Source organism: Pelobates fuscus, chromosome 6 (genome assembly GCF_036172605.1).
Source record: "Pelobates fuscus isolate aPelFus1 chromosome 6, aPelFus1.pri, whole genome shotgun sequence".
Taxonomy (NCBI): domain Eukaryota; kingdom Metazoa; phylum Chordata; class Amphibia; order Anura; family Pelobatidae; genus Pelobates; species Pelobates fuscus.
Window position 1 is genome coordinate 88698496 of NC_086322.1, and position 25401 is coordinate 88723896.

Genomic DNA, 25401 nt, shown 5'->3' on the forward strand with positions numbered 1-25401 from the left:
ACGCCAACACCCATCCTCATACTCGGAGGTACTACGCCCCTCGGGCCAAATCATATTTAGTTGCCTCGCATGTGGCATAGAGAGGGCCTACCCTGTCACTCCCATTCTGTCTTATGCTTTACTGGTCACCGAGAGGCTGACACCCCGCCACAACGTTCAGTGGCCACGAAATCCCCTAGCGTCAACGCATAGATAGAGTCTCTCAAGCCGCTTGGCATCTAGCAGGGCCTCACCTGTCACCAACTTAGTTTTAATTGTTTCGCCGCCTTGCGGCACTAGCAAGCTGGCCAGCTCACACTGGTCCTACACTTACTCTGGTCCTTTTTCTTGCTCTGATTTCTCGCTTCTTTCTTTTAGCATGGATCAAGTACCGGAAGGTGGCGAACACTTGTTACTGCCCGACACTCCGGCCAGGTCTGGTACTCCATCTCGCAGGGGAGATTCTGCCACGCCTGCCTCCTTCGGTTCCTGGTTGATTCTTCACCTCATGACAGATTTTCGGAAATGTCAGCTCCCGTTCCCTGCATACACTAGGAAGACCGAACTGTTCTCCATTTTAGATGCTGGACCTTTCTGATGTTTTCACTCCGACCATGTAAGTAAACTCCCATTTACCTGGCTTTCTACGGTCTTCTTAGACCCCGTGAACTTACCACTACTACCATAACCAACCTACAATAATGCCTCAGGAGGTCTCACCTAGTTAATTTGGGAGACTATTATGTACTTACACTTCCTCACACTCGAACTACACATACTCTGTTCATACCACAACCACTACAGAACCTAGACATATTTTTCATACTATGTCCATGTAAGTCATGCTCTTCCTGTTGTTGATTGTAATAAATTCTAGTCTGTATCTTTTTGGCCCTCTTTATTTACAGGCCTACTGCTACGTCGGTTCCGGCACACCTCAACCAACTTTTCCTCTTCTTACACATTGCTCTCCTTACACTCTTGCCTCTGCCTTTTTATGCCCCTACCACAAATGTGAAGGCTTGGCCTGCAGTTGTGGGATGGGCATGGTCCCCTATTTAAGCTCACTACTCACCTCCACCTGTCCCGTTCGTTTCTTAGTGTTGCTTGACCCCACCCTCCTCTCCCTTTTATACTTTTCTCTATTCATTACTGGGTAGGCCCTCTTTATTTACAGGTCTACTGCTACGTTCCCCGCACACCTCAACCGACTTTTCCTCTTCTTACACATTGCTACACAGTCATACTCTCCTTACACTCTTGCCTGGGCCTTTTTATGCCCCTACCACAAGTATAAAACGAACAAGGGAACGTTGGAAAGTATAATACTGAAACTTAAATAAAATAAATAAAAAAATTTAAAAAATATATACAAAATTAGGTTTCTAATAAACATGTTTTCCTGGTAGGATAATCAAAATCAAATACACATTCACCTTATCAGTGGCTGGAATGGCACACAGTAACATAGTATCAAATTGTAACAAGTATGCCATACCTTCAAAAACAAAAGAAACAAAGGATCTATTAAAGCATATGCCGACAAAGACAAATCTTTTAAAGATTTTCCCGTGTGGTTTTCAAAATGAACGTAGGAAGTTGGAAAGCAAAATACTGAAATTGACATTGAAAATAAAAAAATAAAAAGCGATTTAGGTTCTTATAAACTTGGTAAGATTCTTCGTTTTTTCCTGCTTTCATTATTTATACATTTTCTGATGCACATTTAAACAGCTACGAATCTCTCAAAAATGTTAGGATTCTGACTGAAACTGGGAATTGGGGTGGGTGGAGAGAGAAAATGATTATCTAGCTCCAAGGAGAAAAAAAAAAGCAATATACATATATAAATCATAGAAAATGGGATGAATGGTTCTGTTTTTAGGTATAATTATTTCCAAGTGCTTGTATTATTGTTAATGTACTTTATTATGCCTCACAGCAGGACCGGTTTGCTAATAAAGTGCAGGATATTAGCCAATAGAAATAAAGACCATAGTCCTGGATAATAAAGGGTGCGGGAGGAAGGGATTGACAAGCTCGTTTGGTTGAAGACATAGTGGCTCTGAAAAGAGCCTTTGGTTGGAGAAATGAAGAGATTGGTCAGGAGAATGGCATTAAGCGCGCTCTCCTCTAATCCTGCGAGCCAGCTGGATGTCTTTGGGCATGATGGTCACTCTCTTGGCGTGGATGGCACACAGGTTGGTATCCTCGAAGAGGCCAACCAGGTAAGCCTCGCTAGCCTCTTGCAAGGCCATGACAGCAGAGCTCTGGAAGCGCAGGTCGGTTTTGAAGTCCTGGGCGATCTCACGGACCAGGCGCTGGAAGGGCAGTTTGCGGATCAGCAGCTCAGTGGATTTCTGATAGCGACGGATTTCCCGAAGAGCTACCGTGCCAGGGCGGTAACGGTGAGGTTTCTTGACACCACCGGTAGCGGGAGCGCTTTTCCTGGCAGCCTTGGTGGCCAGCTGCTTCCTGGGAGCCTTCCCTCCGGTGGATTTACGGGCTGTCTGCTTAGTACGGGCCATTCTGTCAAACTGAGCGTCTCACCTACCACAAGGTTATCAGGAGCTATGGCTAGAGAGCCGCGAGCCCGAGTTCTTTATAGATGAAAGATGGATATGATTGGACACAATGTACCACGCCCCTAACTCTGATAGGAGAGAGACGCTGCCACTTGGAGACAAAAGTGTAGATTGAAATACTGAGCACAACGCATGCTCTTTCAATGTTACACTGCCATCTAGTGGCCATGTATAGGTACTGCGTTAATTGATTAATTACATAATTCGATCCAGAACTAAGAGATACTATGTGTAATACATACAATCAGTGTAAAAATTAAAAGATTATAATTATGTCTTTAGCTAAATAATTTATCGAGACATATTTACTTTTAATCTCTTTACCTGCATTCCGTGCTATTACAGGATTTGTCTATTATGTATGAAGCAAAGGGAAGGAAAATGAAACATTTTATCAGTAAATGCAGTCTGCACTGAATACTTGCCGGAGCTGCAAATTCGAATACGGTAGAAACCTTTCCCGCTGGCGTTTTTTTTTCTCTAGTTCAAAAATGACTATTCAGCAAATCACCGCAAAGCACAACCTCCTGCATCAGCCAATCAACGACAAGAGCCGCCCAGTGACGGTTTGATTTGTCTATCAGTTCCCCACTCGGTCGTCTCAAGAGACATATAAGAGAAGGCAGCCGTGTTGGGAGCATTCATTGTTCCACTTGTCTCAGCTCAGAATGTCTGGTCGCGGTAAAGGAGGGAAAGGGCTCGGTAAAGGTGGTGCCAAGCGGCACAGGAAGGTGCTCCGTGATAACATCCAGGGGATCACTAAACCGGCTATCCGCCGTTTGGCTCGCAGAGGAGGTGTCAAGCGAATCTCCGGCCTCATTTACGAGGAGACTCGAGGAGTGCTGAAAGTCTTCCTGGAGAACGTTATCCGCGATGCCGTCACATACACCGAGCACGCCAAGAGAAAGACGGTCACCGCCATGGACGTGGTGTACGCGCTGAAACGCCAGGGCCGCACTCTCTACGGTTTCGGAGGTTAAACGTTTCGGCTGATGTTCGATAATTCATTCAAACCAAAGGCTCTTTTCAGAGCCGCCCACTCCTTCCCTCATAAGGCTATAATTCCACCAGGATGGCTCGGCTGTCTCAATGCTCCCTACAACATATTGGAGAACGAGAAATTACAGAGTAGCCTTCCGGTAACACAAACTCCAATGTGTTTCCTATCCATATAATGTGGCCTTATGTTTCCCCGAATATCCTGCTTCGTTTTCTGTTTGAATGCAATGCTCTCATAAAACATGAAATAAGGGCATTGGAGGCTGAGAGGGTTAAAGTCTTCCTTGTTAGTAAGACTAGAATCCTCTCTGCACTAAACTGCAGTCAGTATGTGATCTAAAACGGCCGGAGAGAAAAGCTGCTGTGATCGAAGCAGCCATTCCCGCTTTTTATATGGAAAACATGCTGCATACTGACTTTATACACCTCGAAACAGACCTAAAACTAGACATTCTATACTGTGATAATTATAGATTGAGGAATCATTAGAATTCTCTAAGCATCACAGTCCATACAAATTATATGGCAGTCGTTTCCACCTGAGTATGAAAGGGTTAAACTATATGCATTTTATCATCACAAAATACTGCTTAATGAAACTGCAATCAGTATGTGGCCAGGAAATGGCGGGAGAGGAAAGTGGAAGAACAAAAAGCTGCTGTGACAGAGCCAGCAGGGGGACTATATCGTGCAGGATTTAAACTTCGCCATTTTGTAACCGACTTTCCCGCTTTAAAAACGCCATGCAGAGAACGCTGAATGTATAAATTTGGTAATAAATACATTATAAGAGGGAAACAGACCCACCAAACTCCTAATTTTAATTTATAAAGTATTCATTGAGATTGATATTGCTGGTTTGATCCATGATATGTATTAAACAAAAAGTAACCATTGCAATCTGTATACACGAGATGGCAGCATTGTATAATTTGTGAGAGAGGAGTGTGAATGGAAACACGTTTCATGTGTAAGCTAGATTGATACATTATAATAGTTTCAGGCTGTTGTATCTTTTAGTATACTTTATAACCAGCAGAATAAATGTTACACTAGGTTCTGCCATTGAGAGTGTTTTACAATTTATTTTAGCTTGAAGAAGATTTCAAAATTGAAATAGTGTAACGCGACAATCGATTACTTTTTACATTTCGCACATAGAGAATACTCTCGTAATATAGTCACAGCTCTCTCGTGGATTGTGTGGGTGGCTCTTAGAAGAGCCTTTGTGTTATTAGAGTTTGGGTGACGGGTCTTTACTTGGCGCTGGTGTACTTGGTCACTGCCTTGGTGCCCTCAGACACGGCGTGTTTGGCCAGCTCTCCGGGCAGTAAGAGCCGTACAGCGGTCTGGATCTCCCGGGAGGTGATGGTGGAGCGCTTGTTATAGTGAGCCAGACGGGAGGCTTCCCCTGCGATGCGCTCGAAGATATCATTGACAAAGGAGTTCATGATCCCCATGGCCTTGGAGGAGATACCGGTGTCGGGGTGGACCTGTTTCAGCACCTTGTACACGTAGATGGCATAGCTCTCCTTCCTGCTCTTTCTGCGCTTCTTCCCATCCTTCTTCTGGGTCTTGGTCACGGCTTTTTTAGAGCCCTTCTTGGGTGCGGGAGCGGACTTGGCTGGTTCAGGCATGATGATCAGAGAAATCTTACGAAATTTCCAACAGAATAAAGAACACGTTCCCCAGCTGCTCTATATATAGAAGCCCTGGCAGTAAAGCCTGACCTGTGTGCATTTTCTATTGGTTCGTTCAGTAAGAGCATTGAGCATGGAACGCGGTAACCTACAGCGATTGGTTACTTTCTGAGTCGGACGCTGATTGGTGGCTTTAAAATGCAACCAATTAGATTAGAGCTCGCGGTATCTGAGATGGTATAAATAGCCGTGCAGGGGGCGCCAAGGTCTAGACGATAATTCCCAGATTTTACTAGTAACATGACGTAAAGTCATGATTTTATTAAAGACACGGAGGCGAGTATTATGCATAACTCTTTCTTTATTTCCTCAGCAGCAAAGATAGAGGAATATAAATATTGTCAAAAATGAAAGAAAAACTGTATAGGCATAACGGGTAGCCAATCACATGGTAGAGGAAGTGGCTATATAAGTCCTGTGTCTCCCACAATCCCCCTCTTTCTTGCGAAAACCGAAGACCAGGTAAGAAGAAACGATGTCCTACTTGATCAGCACAGGAAACAGGAACAATGCGACAACATCAAGCTAAAAAAGACAGAGAAATATGGTAATTTCCAGACTCAAAACTGTAGACTTACCAAACAGCATCATAAGGAGTCACAAACAAGGAAACCGGATTCTGAAATACAAAGGATAAATAATTTAGTGAACATAAAAGATGTATCAAACCATCCAATCATATAAATAAACATACATAATCAATACCTAATCAATACATAATCAATACATACCTATTGAACAGGAAAAAATCCGTAGAGTCTCAAGCATCTCGTATCCCCATTCCACACCGGGAGGGCGGGAGGGAATAATACTCGCCTCCGTGTCTTTAATAAAATCATGACTTTACGTCATGTTACTAGTAAAATCTGGGAATTTTATTAAAGACACGGAGGCTCATATTATGCAAGTTCAAAGCTGTGCAACTATTCGAGATGCGATGTGTTCAATAGGTCTGAAATAGAAATCTCTAAAAGTCGATTCACTGGACCAATCTGCCGCCCGCATGATATCCTCCAGACGACATCCGACCGAGGAGGCTTTAGAAGCCATCGCTCCCCGTACAGAATGGGGCGTAAACACAGAGGTGTCTATACCCGCAGAGGATAATAATTCCCGTATCCAACGTGCCAGGGTAGGTGTAGAAACCGGTCGATAAGGCGACTTGAAAGATACGAACAAATCGTGTAGATCAGCAGAGCGAAGGGAACTCGTGACATCCAGATAAACTCTGAGGCAATCCACCGGGCAGAGCGCCGGACAGCCAGGAAACCTGGGATACGAAAAGGACTTGGATGCAGATTTAGTCCTCCTGGATATATCAAAAGTAACACCTTCAGGGGTGAATGCAATGGCGTCCCAATCCATGGCCCTGACGTCGGAGACCCTCTTGCAAGAGATCAAACAGAGTAACATCACCAACTTGGATGACAGGCGTTTCAAAGACAGCTCCTGATTAGGGTACCATGAGGAGAGGAACTGCAACATTATGTTAACGTCCCAAAAGGCAGAGAAGCGAGGCCGAGGAGGGCGCGCAAGGCGGATACCCTTGAGAAGACGACACACAAAAGGATGCCTGCCGACAGGGGAACCATCCAAACCCCTGTGTCCGGCCGAGATAGCCGAGCGGGAGAGGTTAATCGTGCGGTACGCCTTGCCCGAGTCAAACAGGGACGTGAGAAACTCGAGGATCAAAGGCAAAGGGGCAGATACGGGATCCACTGCCCGTTCCAAGCACCAACCAGACCACGATCTCCATGAAGTCCGATAGGCAGTTCGAGTGCCTGGGGCCCAAGCGTTATCGAGGAGTAGGAGAGTTGTCTGCGGAACGCCTGGGACAATCCAAGGTCCCCTGAAAGGAACCATGCTATCAGTGGTAGCTGGCGTTGCAATACTAGTTCGTGCGGGTTCCCATCCGGGTTCAGAAGGAGGTCCTGGAAGATTGGAATCAACCGAGGATAATCGATCGACAACTCCATCAAGCGGGGAAACCATGGTCGAGATCTCCAAAGCGGGGTGATTAACGCTACACAACAGTCGTGGCGAACCAATTTCGAGATCGTGCGAGCTATCATGTTGAATGGAGGGAATGCGTATAGCAGGCCCCCTGGCCAGTCTTGAAGGAAGGCATCGGTCGCCACCGCTGCCGGATCCGGCCTCCAGCTGAAGAACTTCGGCAGCTGAGTGTTCAGACGAGATGCGAACAGATCCATCTGGAACTTTCCCCACAACATGTCCAGGCTTCGGAACACCGAAGTGTGTAGACGCCAATCTCCAGAGTCTCTTAAGTGTCTGGAATTCCAATCCGCTCCCGAATTGTCTAGTCCCGGGATGTGTTCCGCTGTCACCGAGACGTTGTTGGAGAGGCAGTATTGCCAGAAGTCTTTCGCCAGAATTGCCAACATCTTGGACTTCGTACCCCCCAGGTGGTTTATGTAGCGGACCGCTGATACATTGTCCATCTTGAGGAGAACGCAGCAATTCGCCCGTCCTGGGGTAAGACTGCGGATCGCGAAAGCTCCAGCCAGGAGCTCTAGGCAGTTGATGTGCAATGATTTCTCCACGTCGGACCATCTGCCTCCTGTGGAAACGTCGCCACAACGAGCACCCCAGCCGTGTAAGCTGGCATCTGATTCGATCACCACGTCCGGGATGGAGCCGAAGATGGCTCTCCCATTCCACGCCTCCATGTGTGCTAACCACCACACCAACTCGTCTCTGGACTCTGCGTCCAAGCATATCCGAGACTCGTAGGAGTGACCTGACCGAAGGTGTGACCCTTTGAGTCGCTGGAGGGCCCGGTAGTGTAGTGGGCCCGGGAAGATTGCCTGAATAGAGGCCGCGAGAAGGCCAATTACTCTCGCCAGCTGTCTGATGGACAAGTCTGCGACGCGCAGAGCTCTTCGAATCTCCTTCTGAATGGTTTTCACTTTGGAACCTGGTAGGAACAGGAACTGTTGGACGGAGTCCACTCTGAACCCCAGGAACTCTATGGACTGGGCGGGATCTAGGACCGATTTGTCCCAGTTGATCAGGAAACCCAACTTCTGTAGCAGGGTGGTAGTCCATTCTAGGTGTAGAAGGAGATCCTCCTTCGATTGGGACAAAATCAGAATGTCGTCCAGGTAAACAATGAGGCGAACCCCTCGGGTACGGAGGAACGCCACCACAGGCTTCAGAAGCTTGGTGAAGCACCAAGGGGCCGAAGAGAGACCGAAAGGCAGGCAGGTGAAACGCCAACGCCGCCCGTGCCATGTGAAATGGAGATAATCTCTGAATTCTATAGCAATGGGGACCGTGAAGTAGGCGTCCTTCAGGTCTAGTTTGGCAAGCCAGTCCGACTGGCGCAGAAGGTCCCTGAGGCAGTGAATACCTTCCATCTGGAAGTGCTGGTAACGTAGGAAGGCGTTGAGGGGACGAAGGTTTATTACAGGGCGAACTCCGCCTCCTTTCTTGGGCACCAGGAACAGATTGCTCGTAAAGCCCTTGGCGGCGAACGGCAGTTCCTCTATAGCGCCCTTGGAGAGCATCTCTCCGACCTCCGCGGAGATCATCTCGTCTTGTTCCCGTGGAAGGGACAGTTCTCTGGGGGAGTAAAACTGGACAGGCATTGAAACAAAATCTAGGCGATACCCCTTTACACACTGCAGAACCCAAGCATCCGAGGTGAGCTGTGCCCACTCTCGGTAAAATAAGGCCAGTCTCCCTGCTACCTGAACGGGAGGGGAAGAAAGGGTACTCACCGTAAGGACGTCTGCTGGTGGCACCGCTGCGGGGGTATCTGGAGCCCCAAGCCCGACCTCTGGCTGGGAAGAAAGGAGGGGTTCTTTGGTCCTGAAATCCCCGGGAGGGAAAGAAGGAACCTCTGGTAGCGCGAAATGCGCCTCGGAAACCCCGGCCGGGTGGACGGTTCCTGCTACGCCCGGCCCCTCCAAAAACCTTAGGCGCGAACACACGCTTCATGCTCGCCTGTGCCTTGTCAATCGCCGTGAAGGTCTTGACATATGACCCCATGTCTTTAACGAAGGAGGTGCCAAACAGTAAACCCTCTTCAGTCGGGTCAGGCTCCGCCACAGTCATAGTGGCCAGTTTAGGGTCGATTTTTAGTAATATCGCCTTACGTCTCTCCGCAGATATCGCCGTATTGGCGTTTCCCAGCAAGCATATGGCCCGTTGGACCCAACCAATGGCCACGTCCACGTCCAAAACTGAATCCCCAGTTTTAGCAGTATCTAGAAGCTCATAGAGCTTCGAGAGGGGCCCTAGAGTGTCCAGGATCTTGTCCTGGCATCCCTTCAGGGAATTGTCGAGGCCCTTTTTGGGCTTCCAGCCCGACTTACCCAGGAACTGGGCAATCTGTGGGTCAATATCTGGTGTTTTACCCGCAGCGCCCGGGAGAGAAGGGCGAGGGCATTCGGCCCGCAGCTTATTGCGGCCTTCTTTGGAAAGGGGTGTGCGGATACGTTTGGCCACATACTGGGCAATATGATCCGGGGGAACCCATTCAGCGGACCGGGGGTGACGTAGGTCGTCTGGGTCGAACAGGGGGTTACCCTGAGGATCAAGAATAGTGTTGTCAACCCCGGAGGGGCCTAAGACTGGACCCCGGGTCTTGGCGGAGGGCTCTGAAGGGTTAGCGCCCGTAAGGGGCAAATCCTCGCCAGACACATCATCATCACCAAAGGAGTCATACTCCATATAGTCGGATTCCTCCTCCACACTCCGGTCGTTTCCATAATCTAGCCTTTTTAGCCCGGCCAGGGGCTCTTTTGCGCGTGGGGTGCGCGCCATCTGTGACCGCCTCAAGCGTGTCAGTCATGGCAGGTAAAACCTGCATCGAGGAGTGGGAGCCGACGTGTTTTGACTTGGCCTTCGCCTTACGGGCTCCAGGCACAGTCTGAGCAGGGGAGGGGGACCCCACGCCCGTAGGGGCGGGGGAGGCCAGAGTAGGCAAAACCAGGGAGTGCATCGATTGTGAAAATGAAGTAGTAACAGCTCCCATGGCCGAGGCAATAGCCTTCTGAATGGAGGAGGCCATAGTGGCTTCCAGCATGGCCTGAAATTCTTGGGAGGCCATAGCGCCCTCAGCGCTGTCTGAGCGGAAGTCCCCAGGGGGACCCGCAGGCCCATCCTCCCTATCCTGCATGCTGCAAAGTGGCAGTGGGCAATAAATACTGCTAAATGACACTAAGGTGGGTGAGAAGAGCAAAGGGTTGAGTAACCCACAGAAAACGAAACACACAGACCGTCTAGCGTTCCCAGGGGACCCGGCAAAGCAAAGGTGACCGCACGGCAGCACAGGGGAAGGATCGAGGTCCGCCCAAGATGGCCGCCGCACGTGAGGGAAGGCGCACGCGACTGGGCACCCGGCGGGGGAAGGGGCTCGTGCACCCGATCCGCCGAGCCCGCCCGCGAGCGGGGAGGGATGCGTGCGCAGCCGCGGTCGACAACAGAGCGGTTGCGGCAAAAGCACAGAGCCGGGAGTCGTGCGGGAGCACGAGGGGGATAGAAAAGGCAGGTTACAGAAATCCCCGGGTAGGGGGGGAAAAGCACCAAGGGGGTCCCAGGGGGAACGCTAGTGGTAACAGGTAATTAAACAATCATAAATAGTGTACAATGAAATATCATACAAATAAACGATCATCAAATTTGAGTCAGAGAGAAACAAAAAGTACTTATCTGTCTGAGGAAGCAGCAAAGAAAGAGGGGGATTGTGGGAGACACAGGACTTATAGAGCCACTTCCTCTACCATGTGATTGGCTACCCGTTATGCCTATACAGTTTTTCTTTCATTTTTGACAATATTTATATTCCTCTATCTTTGCTGCTGAGGAAATAAAGAAAGAGTTATGCATAATATGAGCCTCCGTGTCTTTAATAAAATTCGATTTCGTTTTGAAAATGTCAGGAAGAGGCAAACAGGGCGGCAAAGTCAGGGCTAAAGCCAAGACCCGATCATCCAGAGCAGGTCTGCAGTTCCCAGTCGGCCGTGTCCACAGGCTGCTCAGAAAGGGCAATTATGCCGAGCGGGTTGGAGCCGGAGCTCCGGTCTATCTGGCTGCAGTGCTGGAGTATCTGACCGCCGAGATCCTGGAACTGGCTGGGAATGCAGCCCGAGACAACAAGAAGACCCGCATCATCCCCCGCCATCTGCAGCTCGCTGTGCGCAACGACGAGGAGCTCAACAAACTGCTCGGAGGGGTCACCATAGCCCAGGGTGGGGTATTGCCCAATATCCAGGCTGTTTTACTGCCCAAGAAAACCGACAGCCACAAGCCAGCCAAGAGCAAGTAACTCCACTGTCCCTCAGCTCCCAAACTTACACAAAGGCTCTTTTAAGAGCCACCCACAATCCCCAGAAAGAGCTCACGCTGATATGACTGTATGGAGGTGATCACTGTCTTGCTACATTCTTATACGGTTATTCACTACAGTGACACGTCAAAGGGAATTTAGTATTTAAGGGTCTAATACCTCTTTTTTACAGTCTCTGTAATTCGGCTAACGAACTAAGTGATGCTTTTCAAATTTCCATTAAAACACACCTAGCGGACTTTCCCTTTCTAACCATTGCTATTACTACTTGTTATACACTGGGGAGTCTTTAGTGAAACACAAGAAATCGATCAAAAGCGGATTAATAGTTAAGTCACTATTGTGAACAATAGGAAAGTGCTGCATATCATTATAAGGTGGAAGGAAGTAAAGACTCCAATCCATCCCGATTTTCACACATCGGTAGATTCAATTAAACTTGAATTTCAGATTTGAGATCTTTTGGGGTTTTTTTGCCTCAATTTTATAATTCAGGTTTTAGTGAATGAGCATGCCTCTCTTTCTACTGGTAATGCAAAAGAGGGCGGCAAATTCCAATTTCAAGTGACTTCCAATCATGCCACAAAAAAAAAAATCTCAACTCCAAAGCCAGTCAGATTTCTCCTAGGTGGGATTTAGTCACACCATATGGCCATGTGGGGGTCCTCTCCTGCTTCAAAATAACCCAGTATGCCATACGGTGTAACTAAATTCCGTATTGCCAAGATAGGTCTAAGTAAGTAGTATTGTAAGATTTCATGCTGTATTTTGGGATGTGCTCTCCTTCACATGTACAAACCTTTTGGAAATGTATTACTGTTCTGCTTTAATTGTACTACGTTGTTTATTTTGTTTTCCATATTTCTAAACACTAAAAATATAGATGAACCAAAAACCCTCTCCCCTCCCCCTTTTTAAAAAAAAAATAAATATATATTTATTCTTGATGTGGTATCATTCAAGTAAGACACATAAAGTCATAGCTTTCCCATATTTTGTAAATTCTAGTAGGCTTAAATTTGTATACTTTCATATCACTAGAAATGAGGCAAATCTAATCAACATGAGGTTGAGGGTCAATCATCAAAGCCTGGGCCTCCTCCCTATTTTCTTCTCCCTTGCACAGTGGGTCAGCTAACTGCCTCCATCCACACATCAGGACATGCATGCACACATTCACACGGCAAGGGATTTTATATACCACTCGAGATAATATTCTCAAAGCCAAGCGACTTTTTCTAAAAATGGTTTTCACTGAGACCTCATTGTGGGGCTGGACTATTCACGGTCCACAGACCCAACCCATGGGCAGCCTAGATTTCCTTTAAAACAGCCTTCTGTCCTCTAGGTAAGCCCACTGGTGCAAAATGGTAGAGGAGGGGTAGTCTCAATTAGGGTCACTACAGGCCACCTTTCACACACCTGGCTTACACACAGGTTCCCTCGCCCACAGGCCATCATTCCCAGCTATTTAAATACCCTCCCTCTCACAGGAAAAGTACAACATTAACTTTCACAAGGTAAGTACAAAAGAAAAAATGCATTACTGTAAAACCAAAAATAAAAGCAGGTTGTGTCAAATAGACAGTGTGCCTGGGAAAACAAACAGCCCCAATGCAACCCATATGCCAGGCCGGGTGGTTTATAGAGGGTCTTGGCTCTTCTCCTCACCACCTCGTCTCAGACTGATTACGGCTTTGGGTGGATCTACATTCACCCTCGATAGTCGTAGAGGCGTCAATTGAAGGGTGCAAGTGACTCTCCAGCCGACAGTGTTGACACAGAATCTCCTTGAGGCACCCACCACCAGAGTACCTGCATCTTCGCCACTCCATCAGGACGGAGAATGGCAAATCATCAAATATTTTATTTATTTTTTAAATTCTTTATTTTTGTTGAGGCATGTGATTATGGGGGTACAGAAAAAAGAGAGGGAGACGTTCAAGAGTTGTACAGGATGGGGTCGTCATAACATATTGACAAAGTCTCCTATGATTATCAACCTCATTTTATATATATATAGTAACATGCTGTGGCTAAATACTGTTATCTCTTGCTTTAATACTGTAATCTCTCGCATTGATACTGTTTCCTCTCGCTTTAATATTGTTATCTCTCGCTTTAATACTGTTATCTCTCGCCTTAATACGGTTATCTCTCGCTTTAATACGGTTATCTCTCGCTTTAATACGGTTGTCTTCTCGACTTAATACTGTCAACGTATAGTAGCTTACATGCAAGGCTGTACTCGGTTGGGACAGGTTAATTATTAAACGTTAGGTTACATGCTAGACAGACATATTATATAATAAAGACCACTGACTACCAATTGTATTGTAGTCAAGGATAGCTATAACAAAATGAGGGTATGTTAGGCTAGGTGATATACAGTGCTCCGCATTAATGTTAGGTACACACAAATATATGTATATTAACAGCCGCATAGTTACTCTTTCAGGAGATGGAATTACCCTTGTGAGTACACTTTTGATGGGCAGTCAGTGGTCGCCTGCCAAGGGACCCCCCTAAATATATCTCGAAGCATTTAAATAAAAGGGGATATAAGGACTGCTATGGTAGTTATAGTCCCGATGTGTGTCATGTTCGTATGGTGGCAGTCCCTGTATGGGCGATCCAGACGAGTGTCTGTCTTAGGCGGGAAAAGAGTCCCTGTTGCCGTGCCGATCATCGTGTACAGTATGGTGGCTGTAGGTGGTTAATCCGCGTTCGTTGGCCCGCATGCAGTGTGGAAGGTAAGGCTAAGTTGTTGTCCCTCTGTAGTGAGGCTAGTGGGGTATGAGGATGTGCTCGCCTGTTCCTGCTTGGCGTCCTTCGGCAGTCCGTCCTTGAGAAGTCAGAAGGGAGGGTGCCTCAGTCAGCCCTCGGGCATGGATAGCTGGGCATGCAGTCTCCGCCATTTTAAAGGTGGACTCTGCGCTCTGTGGTCTCTTGTGAAGGTGCCGCTTCTAGCCGGTGCTGCCCGCAAGTTTATTCTGTGCAGGGGGAGCGGTGTGGGTCGCTTCTGAGCCTCACTGCCGGTTTTGGTGCCAGCATCCTTGGTCTCCGCCATCTTGCACGCTGCGCTTTGGTGCTGGATCCAGGCGGCCCTGCTGCTGCTCCCGGGATGGTCGGGGCATGCGGGGGTGGGGACCGGGATCACCCCCCCGGTGCATGGGGGGGGGAACGGGGCCACAGCTCCACGGGTCTGGCTCCTGTCTGAGCACCGATGAGCAGGATAGCGGGGCAGCGCCCCACTCACCGCCAGAGTAGGCCTCGTTGATGCCAGTGAGGATTCATCCCCCAGGGGACTGAAACCAGTCGGGCCAGCCTCACCCTGGGTCCGGTACTCTCCACCCGATGTGTTTCACTGATTTTTGTCAACTTTTTATGCCAAAATAAACTGATTGCTTGTTCTTTCGTTGTAAATTTCGGGAGCTGGTCTGACATGCGACCATCTCGCTCGGCGGCCTGGCCCTGCCCCCATCATCAAATATTTTAATATGAAAGTCCTCCATATCAACAGTGGAGTGGGCATCTGGGCCCACTGTTTCTTGTGCCCCTCAGGACCAGATATTTTTATGTCGATGTTGTGCTTCCAGTGATGGTACTGTGCGGTTAAGCCTCTGGACCTGTTGGGAGATCTTATCGTTTGTGTATGGGTCACAGTCAGTAGTCCCTCTCGTTCCTCCTCTCGGTATTTAACGTCGCTAATGAGTCGATTCAGGCTGCCTATTTCAGTTTGCTTTCTGCTAGGTCTGCTTTCCTAACCGCTTGTAGATCCTACAGGAGCTTTTCAATGTTCCCTTTAGCGGAGGGTGATGTGGCGGTATACCCTCTCGAGAATGGGTTACTACCGCCTGTGGTCGCCCCTTCCTAGTTGTGCCCAGTCCTAGAGTGATTATAGCTGCAAACCAGTGATTATAGTATTTTGCAGGAAGGCAAGCGTGGTATCACCCAAACACTAGTCGAGACTTAGGGAAGGGTAAACAAGAACTGTTTATTGTAGGAAAGATACAAAGTATTTATGCACAGGCATCGCTGTGTCTGGGAGATAATGGTATCTCCCGGACACAGGAAGCCGAACACACAAAAAACCCAAAACTCACCCAATACAGTAACACAACCCCATGCCATACATCACCAAATAGCTCCTGGTCCCAGCTATAATCCCTGCAAATAGCGGGGCGATCGGATGTACAGAGCCAGAGAAATCATCATATAAAGTCTGGGCTTAACACTCTGTACATTCTCACAAATAGTTCCACTTGGTTTAGGCCTGTAGAGTCAAACTACACGCCTAAACCATGCAGCAACCAATCAGCACTCACAGAGGGGAGGAGTTACAAGCTAAGCCCTTGAGGGCTCGCCGACCAATCGTGATAAATGGCGCAAACAAGTTTGAATGGCAGCTCCTTCTCCTATTGGTTGGCATGGATTTCCCAACCCAAGGTAAGCTTACCCCCAAGGGTACAATTCAGCTCCCATGGAGTTATGAAAAAAATATTGTGCAATAGCGGAATTGACTTCCGCATGGCTGATTCAGGGCAGTTGCCCGATGTGCATGACATAATGGAAGTCAAATTGAGACAGAAATGTTCCATCTAGTGATTTGCTGCCGCATTCACGGCTTGCCAACTACTCGCGATGTAGCCCCGCTTCCTAGTCGCATGTCTCTGCACCCTCATCAAGTGGCTCTGCTGCTCCTTCACAATGTCACTGTCCCATTGTCCACACTGTCACTGTCCCACACTGTCAGACTACTCCCTCTCCCACAATATAACTGCCCCAAGTTGTCACACTGCCCCCTCCATCACATTGTCACTGTCCCATTGCCCACAGTGTCACTGTCCCACTGCCCCACACTGTTAGACTACTCCCTCCCCCACAATGTCACTTACCCAAGCTGTCACACTGCCGCCTCCAAACACACACTGTCCCCTCCACCACAATGTCACAGGCCCCAAGCTGTCGCACTGCCAACTCCCAACATACACTGTCACGCTGCCCCCTCCACCACAATGTCACTGCCGCAAGCTGTCACACTGCCACTCCCAACACACACTGTCCCCTACACCACAATGTCACTGCCCCACTCCTACAATGTCATTGTCCCACACTGTCACACTGCCTCACACTGTCATTGCCCCACACTATCAGACTACTCCCTCCCCCACAATGGCACTGCCCCAAGTTGTCACACTACCCCCTCACACACACTGTCACACTACACCCTCCACATACTGTCACTGCCTCCCTCGGCCCCACACCCCACTACCTCAACCCTATAACCCCCAGCCCTCCACACAGCACCCCATGGCTACCACAGTAGAGCCACATCGCACCAACCCTCGCTGTTTACCCTTGTAAACAGCCCAGGCATTACAGGAACAACTGCCCCCAGCAAATCCGGATGGAGTGGAACTGACCCCCATCTAACCAGCCCTGAGCCGGAGCCCACTGTGAAGAGGGAAACCGTTACGGGGGTGGTCCAGGCGCAACCCAGGAAATTTGGCCAGTGCTTCATGAGATGGCCCCGGTACAAGCTGTGGAGGACAGCCATGCCGAGCATAGGCAAGTTGTCAAAATAAATGGCAAGGAGGCTCAGGGGCTAAGAGACACGAGGGGCACTCTGACCCTAGTACAGCCGCACCAGGTTAGCACCACGGCAAATACCGGCCGGACTGTGGCTGGTAGAGTCGCCGGCGGAGCCATCAATACACAGAGGTCGGCATCATGCAAGACTTACCGGCAGAGGTGTGAATACATACACACACACACACACACAGATTTCTGAATGCACACAGGCGTTGCTGAATGCACACAGGCTGATTTATACACGTACACACAGACTGCTGAGTCCATACACACAGACATACAGACTGCTGAGTCCATACACACACACACACACAGACATACAGACTGCTGAGTACAGACACAGACTGCTGAGTCCATATACACACACAGACTGCTGAGTCCATACACAGACACACACACACAGACTGCTGAGTCCATACACAGACACACACACACACATACTGCTGATTCCATACACACACACACAGACTGCTGAGTCCATAAACACACACACAGACATACAGACTGCTGAGTCCATACACACACACACAGACATACAGACTGCTGAGTACAGACACAGACTGCTGAGTCCATATACACACACAGACTGCTGAGTCCATACACAGACACACACACACAGACTGCTGAGTCCATACACAGACACACACACACACATACTGCTGATTCCATACACACACACAGACTGCTGAGTCCACACACACACACACACACACATACACAGACTGCTGAGTCCATACACCCACAGACTGCTGAGTCCATACACCCACAGACTGCTGAATCCATACACACGCACAGACTGCTGAGTCCATACACCCACAGACACACAGGCTGCTGAGTCCATACACAGGCAGAGACTGCTGAGTCCATAAACACACACACACACACACACACAGATTGTTGAGTCTTTACACACATACAGACTGCTGAGTTCATACACACACACAGACTGCTGAGTCCATATACACACACACAAACACACACACACAGACTGCTGAGTCCTTACACACACACAGACTGCTGAGTAGGACTGCCATCAGAAATTTTAGGGCCCCTGACACAGATCAAGATCTGGGCCCCCGGGGCCAGCACCAAGTCCGCCCACAAGGATGAAGTGTGTGTGTATAGTGGATGTAGAATGTGTGTCATGGATGCAGTGTGTATAGTGGATGTAGAATGTGTGTAGTGGATGCGGTATTTGTGTCATGGATGCAGTGTGTATAGTGGATGCAGTATGTGTGTCATGGATGCAGTGTGTATAGTGGATGCAGATTGTACATTTAGTGTAATGTATGTAATGTTTGTATGCATGCATTAGATGCAGAGTGTGTGTGTAGTGAATGTAGGTGTGTATAGTGAATGCAGAGTGTGTGTTTTTGTAGTGGATGTAGTGTGTATAGTGAATGTAGTGTGTATAGTGAATGTAGTGTGTTTGTAGTGAGTGCAAAGTGTGTTTAGTAAATGTAAAATGCAACTAGTGAGTGCAACGTGTGTATAGTGAATGCAGTGTGTGTGTGTTTGTGTGTAGTGCAAAGTGTGTTTAATGAATGTAGTGTGTGTGTGTGTGTAGTACCGAGCGTGTTTAGTAAATGTAGTGTGTAGTGAGTGAAATGTGTGTGTATAGTGAATGTAGTGTGTGTGTGTAGTGCAAAGTGTGCTTAGTGAATGTAGTGCAAAGTGTGTTTAGTGAATGTAGTGTGTGTGTAGGGCAGAGTGTGTTTAGTGAATGTAGTGTGAGTATGTGTAGTGCAGAATGTGTTTAGTGAATGTAGTGTGTGTAGTGCAAAATGTGTATAGTGAATGTAGTGTGTGTGTGTAGAGCAAAATGTGTATAGTGAATGTAGTGTGTAGCGCAAAGTGTGTTTAGTGAATGTAGTGTGTGTGTAGTGCACAGTGTGTTTAGTAAATGTAGTGTTTGTAGGGAGTGCAGAGTGTGTTTAGTGAATGTAGTGTATGTGTAGTGCAGAGTATGTTTAGTGAATGTAGTGTGTGTGTGTGTGTGTAGTGCAGAGTGTGTTTAGTGAATGTAGTGTGTGTGTAGTGCAGAGTGTGTTTAGTGAACCTAGTATGTGTGTGTGTGTAGTATTTTTTTTATTTGTGTGTGTATATTTCAATTTTATTCCCCCCTCCCTGGTTCTTACCATGCCAGGGAGGGGGGAGATCGCATTCCCTGTTGGTCCAGTGGCATGGTGGAGGGTGCCAGCCGCGGTACATTGAAGAGGGGGCCCAGCAACACACACTGTCTTCATTTCCAGCTCCCCTCTGACTAACTCTCGCGAGACAGGCCTGCGTGCTGTGCGCTCTGGCGGCCGCAGGAAAGTTAGACAGAGAGCAGCTGGAAAGGAGGACAGAGTGTGCTGCTTTGCCCCCCTCTGCAATGTACAGGTAGCAGGGCGCCCTCTGTGCACGTATATATAGCGAAAATCGCTAGATATATATATGTGCACATAATGAATGTGGGGCTCGGGCCCCCCAGGACCGCCGGGCCCATGACAACCGTTATGGTTGTCATGCCCTGATGGCGGCCCTGCTGCTGAGTCCAAACACACACACACACACACACACAGACTGCTGAGTCCAAACACACACACAGACTGCTGAGTCCATACACACATACACACACACACAGACTGATGAGTCCATACACATTCTGCTGAGTCCATACACACACACACACACACACAGACGGCTGAGTCCATACACACACACACACACAGACTGCTGAGTCCATACACACACACACACACACACACAGACTGCTGAGTCCATATACACACACACACGCACACACACAGACTGCTGAGTCCATATACACATACACACACACACACACACACAGACTGCTGAGTCCATACACACACACACACAGACTGCTGAGTCATACACACACACACACACACACACAGACTGCTGAGTCTATACACACACACACAGACTGCTGAGTCCATACACACACACACACACACACAGACTGCTGAGTCCATACACAGACACACACACACACACACACACACAGACGGCTGAGTCCATACACACACACACACAGACTGCTGAGTCCATACACACACACACACACACACAGACTGATGAGTCCATACACACACAGACTGCTGAGTCCATACACACACACACAGACTGATGAGTCCATACACACACAGACTGCTGAGTCCATACACACACACACACACACACACAGAGAGACTGCTGAGTCCATACACACACACACACGCACACACACAGACTGCTGAGTCCATATACACACGCACACACACAGACTGCTGAGTCCATACACACACACACACACACACAGACTGCTGAGCCCACACACACACACACACACAGACTGCTGAGTCCATACACACACACACAAGCTTCCTCACTAGCAGAGACACACACACACCTGAGCACATCAAGCCTACCTGTTGCTGGGGGTCAGACACTCAGACATCTTCTGGCCTTTGCAGAGCAGCAGCATGGGCTGCTGCTTAACGGCAGGGGCGGGGCTTATTTTCGGGAGGTGGGGCTTCATTTGGGGCGCGGCCTGTGCCGGGGAGCCTGTCAGTGCTCCCTCCGGCCACAGACAGCCCCCAGCACCGCTCCAGCTCCTCTCTCCTGCATACCCTCGGGCTGTCACACACTGTTACAGCCCGAGGGAATCGAATTTAAACACATGGACAGCAGGTTGCTGGCATTTGAGGGGGCCCAAGGGGGGGCACAGCATGATGTAGGGGGGGGGCATGCCCACCCCCAGCGACACCACTGTAGCCTGTTGCGGCTAAGGCTTTCTTCAGCGCGGCCAGTGACACACCTCCGAAACTCAAGAAGTATGAACGCAGTCACTGAGTGCTATATCCACATGATCCCACTTGCTTGCCCGCATGGCTTTCACGTTCCCCTGTGGGGGATCGCCCTACCTGCTCCTAAAGGAGCCATAATCACTAGCCGGGGAAGCTGGCCAGGCATGAGGCTCCTGGATCCTCCCTGGACAGTGATTATGGCTCCTTCAGGAGCAGGTAGGGCGTTCCCCTGCAGGGGAACCTGAAAACTATGCAGGCATTCAAGTGGTCACATGTGGGTATGGCGCCCTTTCTACCCATTTGCCGGCGAAACACCTCCCCTCCCTGAGTGCCAATTGGTGCAAATTGGTTCATGGCCTTTCTCCTGATTGGCCATCACGTGGTTGAGATGCAAAGTTTGAATCCACCGGACAAAATCAAGTGATTCTGTGGAGCTATTTTCGGGTATGTACAGAGTCTCAAGCCCAGACTTTGTACGATGATTTCTCGGGCTCTGCACATCCGATAGCTCCGCTATTTGCAGGGATCATAGCTGAGACCAGGCGCTATTGTATGGCATGTAGGGTTGTGTTACTGTACAGTGTGTATTTTTGTGGTTTTGGTGTGTTCGGCTTCCTGTGTCTTGAGATACCATTATCTCCGAGAGACAGCGACGCTTGGGCGGGCTTATGTTTTCATGTTGCTAGGGGTCTGTGCATAAAGACTGTGTATCTTGCCTGAAATAAACAGGGTTTTTTTCGCCCTTCACTAGGTCTCGAATAGTGTTTGGGTGATACCACGATTGCCCTTCTGCAAGCGGCTATAATCACTGGCTAGCAGCTCTAATCCCTCTAGGGCTGGGCACAACATGGAAGGAGCGACCACAGGCAGTAGTAACCCATCCTCAAGAGTATACCGCTACACCACTCTCAACAACATTCAGACGTCTATGAGGCAGGTGTTTGTTAATACCCCAAAAGAGGCGTTTTTTGACGGGGTTTGTCAGCAACGGGGCCGTGCCACCGGCTGCTTTTGGTCTTCAAGCTCCTGAAATATTGTGCAATCACCTTCGTTATTATTATTGTTAAGGGTTCCTAGGCTATTGTCGCCGTTCTGTACAATGGCATGGGCAGTTCCCTCTTTCTACTGACAATACCTCTCCCTATACAACCAAACATTCTGCAAGCACTCCCTGCTGCTCTATAGCATTGTCTTCCTACCTTTGAGTCATCAGAAATAATCTTATGTCCAAGATGCATTATCTTGCCCTTATCCACATTCAATGTCAGTTGCCACAACTTTGACCATTTTTCTAGTTTACCTATACCATTTGCCATTTTGCTTATCCCTCCTGGAACATTAACCCTGTTACATATCTTAGTAGTGTCAGCAAAAAGATATATCTTCTGCAATATCACTAATAAAAATATTAAAGAGAATGGGTCCAGGTACAGATCCCTGAGGTACCCAACTGGTGACAAGCCCATGCTCGAATATACTCCATTAACTACAACCCTCTGTTGCCTGTCACTCAGCCACTGCCTTGCCCATTCAACAATATTGGAATCCAAACTTCAAGATTTCAGTTTATGGACAAGCCTTCTATGTGCAACAGTGTCAAAATCCTTACTGAAATCTAGGTAAGCAATGTCTACTGCACCACCCTGATCTATTAATTTAGTAACCCAATACACGTTCTATTTCCTAGTTCCCTCTGTACGGCCTGACCACCTGGTTTCTGACGTGCTTACTCCACACTCCAGGTACGGTCTGCCTTACGTTGCTGCCTCATACCTCCCCTACGTTTTTGTTACATGTTTTCCCCAGGTACGTCCTGTCTCGCACTTCGCCCCCCACCTAGTCTAGATGTGGCTGGCTGTCAGAGTCTTAGGTGTCCAATAGAGGTTATCTCCCCCTGGCTTTCTTAGCCTTAGGTTAGTGGTCCCGCGACGCCAACACCCATCCTCATACTCGGAGGTACTACGCCCCTCGGGCCAAATCATATTTAGTTGCCTCGCATGTGGCATAGAGAGGGCCTACCCTGTCACTCCCATTCTGTCTTATGCTTTACTGGTCACCGAGAGGCTGACACCCCGCCACAACGTTCAGTGGCCACGAAATCCCCTAGCGTCAACGCATAGATAGAGTCTCTCAAGCCGCTTGGCATCTAGCAGGGCCTCACCTGTCACCAACTTAGTTTTAATTGTTTCGCCGCCTTGCGGCACTAGCAAGCTGGCCAGCTCACACTGGTCCTACACTTACTCTGGTCCTTTTTCTTGCTCTGATTTCTCGCTTCTTTCTTTTAGCATGGATCAAGTACCGGAAGGTGGCGAACACTTGTTACTGCCCGACACTCCGGCCAGGTCTGGTACTCCATCTCGCAGGGGAGATTCTGCCACGCCTGCCTCCTTCGGTTCCTGGTTGATTCTTCACCTCATGACAGATTTTCGGAAATGTCAGCTCCCGTTCCCTGCATACACTAGGAAGACCGAACTGTTCTCCATTTTAGATGCTGGACCTTTCTGATGTTTTCACTCCGACCATGTAAGTAAACTCCCATTTACCTGGCTTTCTACGGTCTTCTTAGACCCCGTGAACTTACCACTACTACCATAACCAACCTACAATAATGCCTCAGGAGGTCTCACCTAGTTAATTTGGGAGACTATTATGTACTTACACTTCCTCACACTCGAACTACACATACTCTGTTCATACCACAACCACTACAGAACCTAGACATATTTTTCATACTATGTCCATGTAAGTCATGCTCTTCCTGTTGTTGATTGTAATAAATTCTAGTCTGTATCTTTTTGGCCCTCTTTATTTACAGGCCTACTGCTACGTCGGTTCCGGCACACCTCAACCAACTTTTCCTCTTCTTACACATTGCTCTCCTTACACTCTTGCCTCTGCCTTTTTATGCCCCTACCACAAATGTGAAGGCTTGGCCTGCAGTTGTGGGATGGGCATGGTCCCCTATTTAAGCTCACTACTCACCTCCACCTGTCCCGTTCGTTTCTTAGTGTTGCTTGACCCCACCCTCCTCTCCCTTTTATACTTTTCTCTATTCATTACTGGGTAGGCCCTCTTTATTTACAGGTCTACTGCTACGTTCCCCGCACACCTCAACCGACTTTTCCTCTTCTTACACATTGCTACACAGTCATACTCTCCTTACACTCTTGCCTGGGCCTTTTTATGCCCCTACCACAAGTATAAAACGAACAAGGGAACGTTGGAAAGTATAATACTGAAACTTAAATAAAATAAATAAAAAAATTTAAAAAATATATACAAAATTAGGTTTCTAATAAACATGTTTTCCTGGTAGGATAATCAAAATCAAATACACATTCACCTTATCAGTGGCTGGAATGGCACACAGTAACATAGTATCAAATTGTAACAAGTATGCCATACCTTCAAAAACAAAAGAAACAAAGGATCTATTAAAGCATATGCCGACAAAGACAAATCTTTTAAAGATTTTCCCGTGTGGTTTTCAAAATGAACGTAGGAAGTTGGAAAGCAAAATACTGAAATTGACATTGAAAATAAAAAAATAAAAAGCGATTTAGGTTCTTATAAACTTGGTAAGATTCTTCGTTTTTTCCTGCTTTCATTATTTATACATTTTCTGATGCACATTTAAACAGCTACGAATCTCTCAAAAATGTTAGGATTCTGACTGAAACTGGGAATTGGGGTGGGTGGAGAGAGAAAATGATTATCTAGCTCCAAGGAGAAAAAAAAAAGCAATATACATATATAAATCATAGAAAATGGGATGAATGGTTCTGTTTTTAGGTATAATTATTTCCAAGTGCTTGTATTATTGTTAATGTACTTTATTATGCCTCACAGCAGGACCGGTTTGCTAATAAAGTGCAGGATATTAGCCAATAGAAATAAAGACCATAGTCCTGGATAATAAAGGGTGCGGGAGGAAGGGATTGACAAGCTCGTTTGGTTGAAGACATAGTGGCTCTGAAAAGAGCCTTTGGTTGGAGAAATGAAGAGATTGGTCAGGAGAATGGCATTAAGCGCGCTCTCCTCTAATCCTGCGAGCCAGCTGGATGTCTTTGGGCATGATGGTCACTCTCTTGGCGTGGATGGCACACAGGTTGGTATCCTCGAAGAGGCCAACCAGGTAAGCCTCGCTAGCCTCTTGCAAGGCCATGACAGCAGAGCTCTGGAAGCGCAGGTCGGTTTTGAAGTCCTGGGCGATCTCACGGACCAGGCGCTGGAAGGGCAGTTTGCGGATCAGCAGCTCAGTGGATTTCTGATAGCGACGGATTTCCCGAAGAGCTACCGTGCCAGGGCGGTAACGGTGAGGTTTCTTGACACCACCGGTAGCGGGAGCGCTTTTCCTGGCAGCCTTGGTGGCCAGCTGCTTCCTGGGAGCCTTCCCTCCGGTGGATTTACGGGCTGTCTGCTTAGTACGGGCCATT

General features: G+C 48.1%; 1 protein-coding gene across 1 annotated transcript; it reads right to left on the reverse strand.

The window, feature by feature from the left end:
• Positions 1–2096: 2096 nt before the first annotated feature.
• On the reverse strand, positions 2097–25400 carry LOC134566084 (uncharacterized). Its single transcript, XM_063425794.1, has 4 exons — positions 24998–25400; positions 24309–24370; positions 4824–5056; positions 2097–2508 (listed from the first exon to the last, which is right to left on the reverse strand). The coding sequence occupies exons 1-4, from the start codon at positions 25398–25400 to the stop codon at positions 2097–2099; spliced, it is 1110 nt and encodes a 369-aa protein (XP_063281864.1).
• Between the last annotated feature and the right edge of the window lies 1 nt (position 25401).

Excerpts from the sequence above, each read along its gene's own strand:
- LOC134566084 (XM_063425794.1), bottom strand. The coding sequence starts at position 25,400 with ATGGCCCGTACTAAGCAGACAGCCCGTAAATCCACCGGAGGGAAGGCT. Across the intron at positions 5,057-24,308 it reads CCATTCCAGCCACTGATAAG|GTCCACCCCGACACCGGTAT; the intron begins GTGAATGTGTAT and ends GTGCTGAAACAG. Across the intron at positions 2,509-4,823 it reads ACCAAGTACACCAGCGCCAA|AATGGCCCGTACTAAGCAGA; the intron begins GTAAAGACCCGT and ends TCAGTTTGACAG.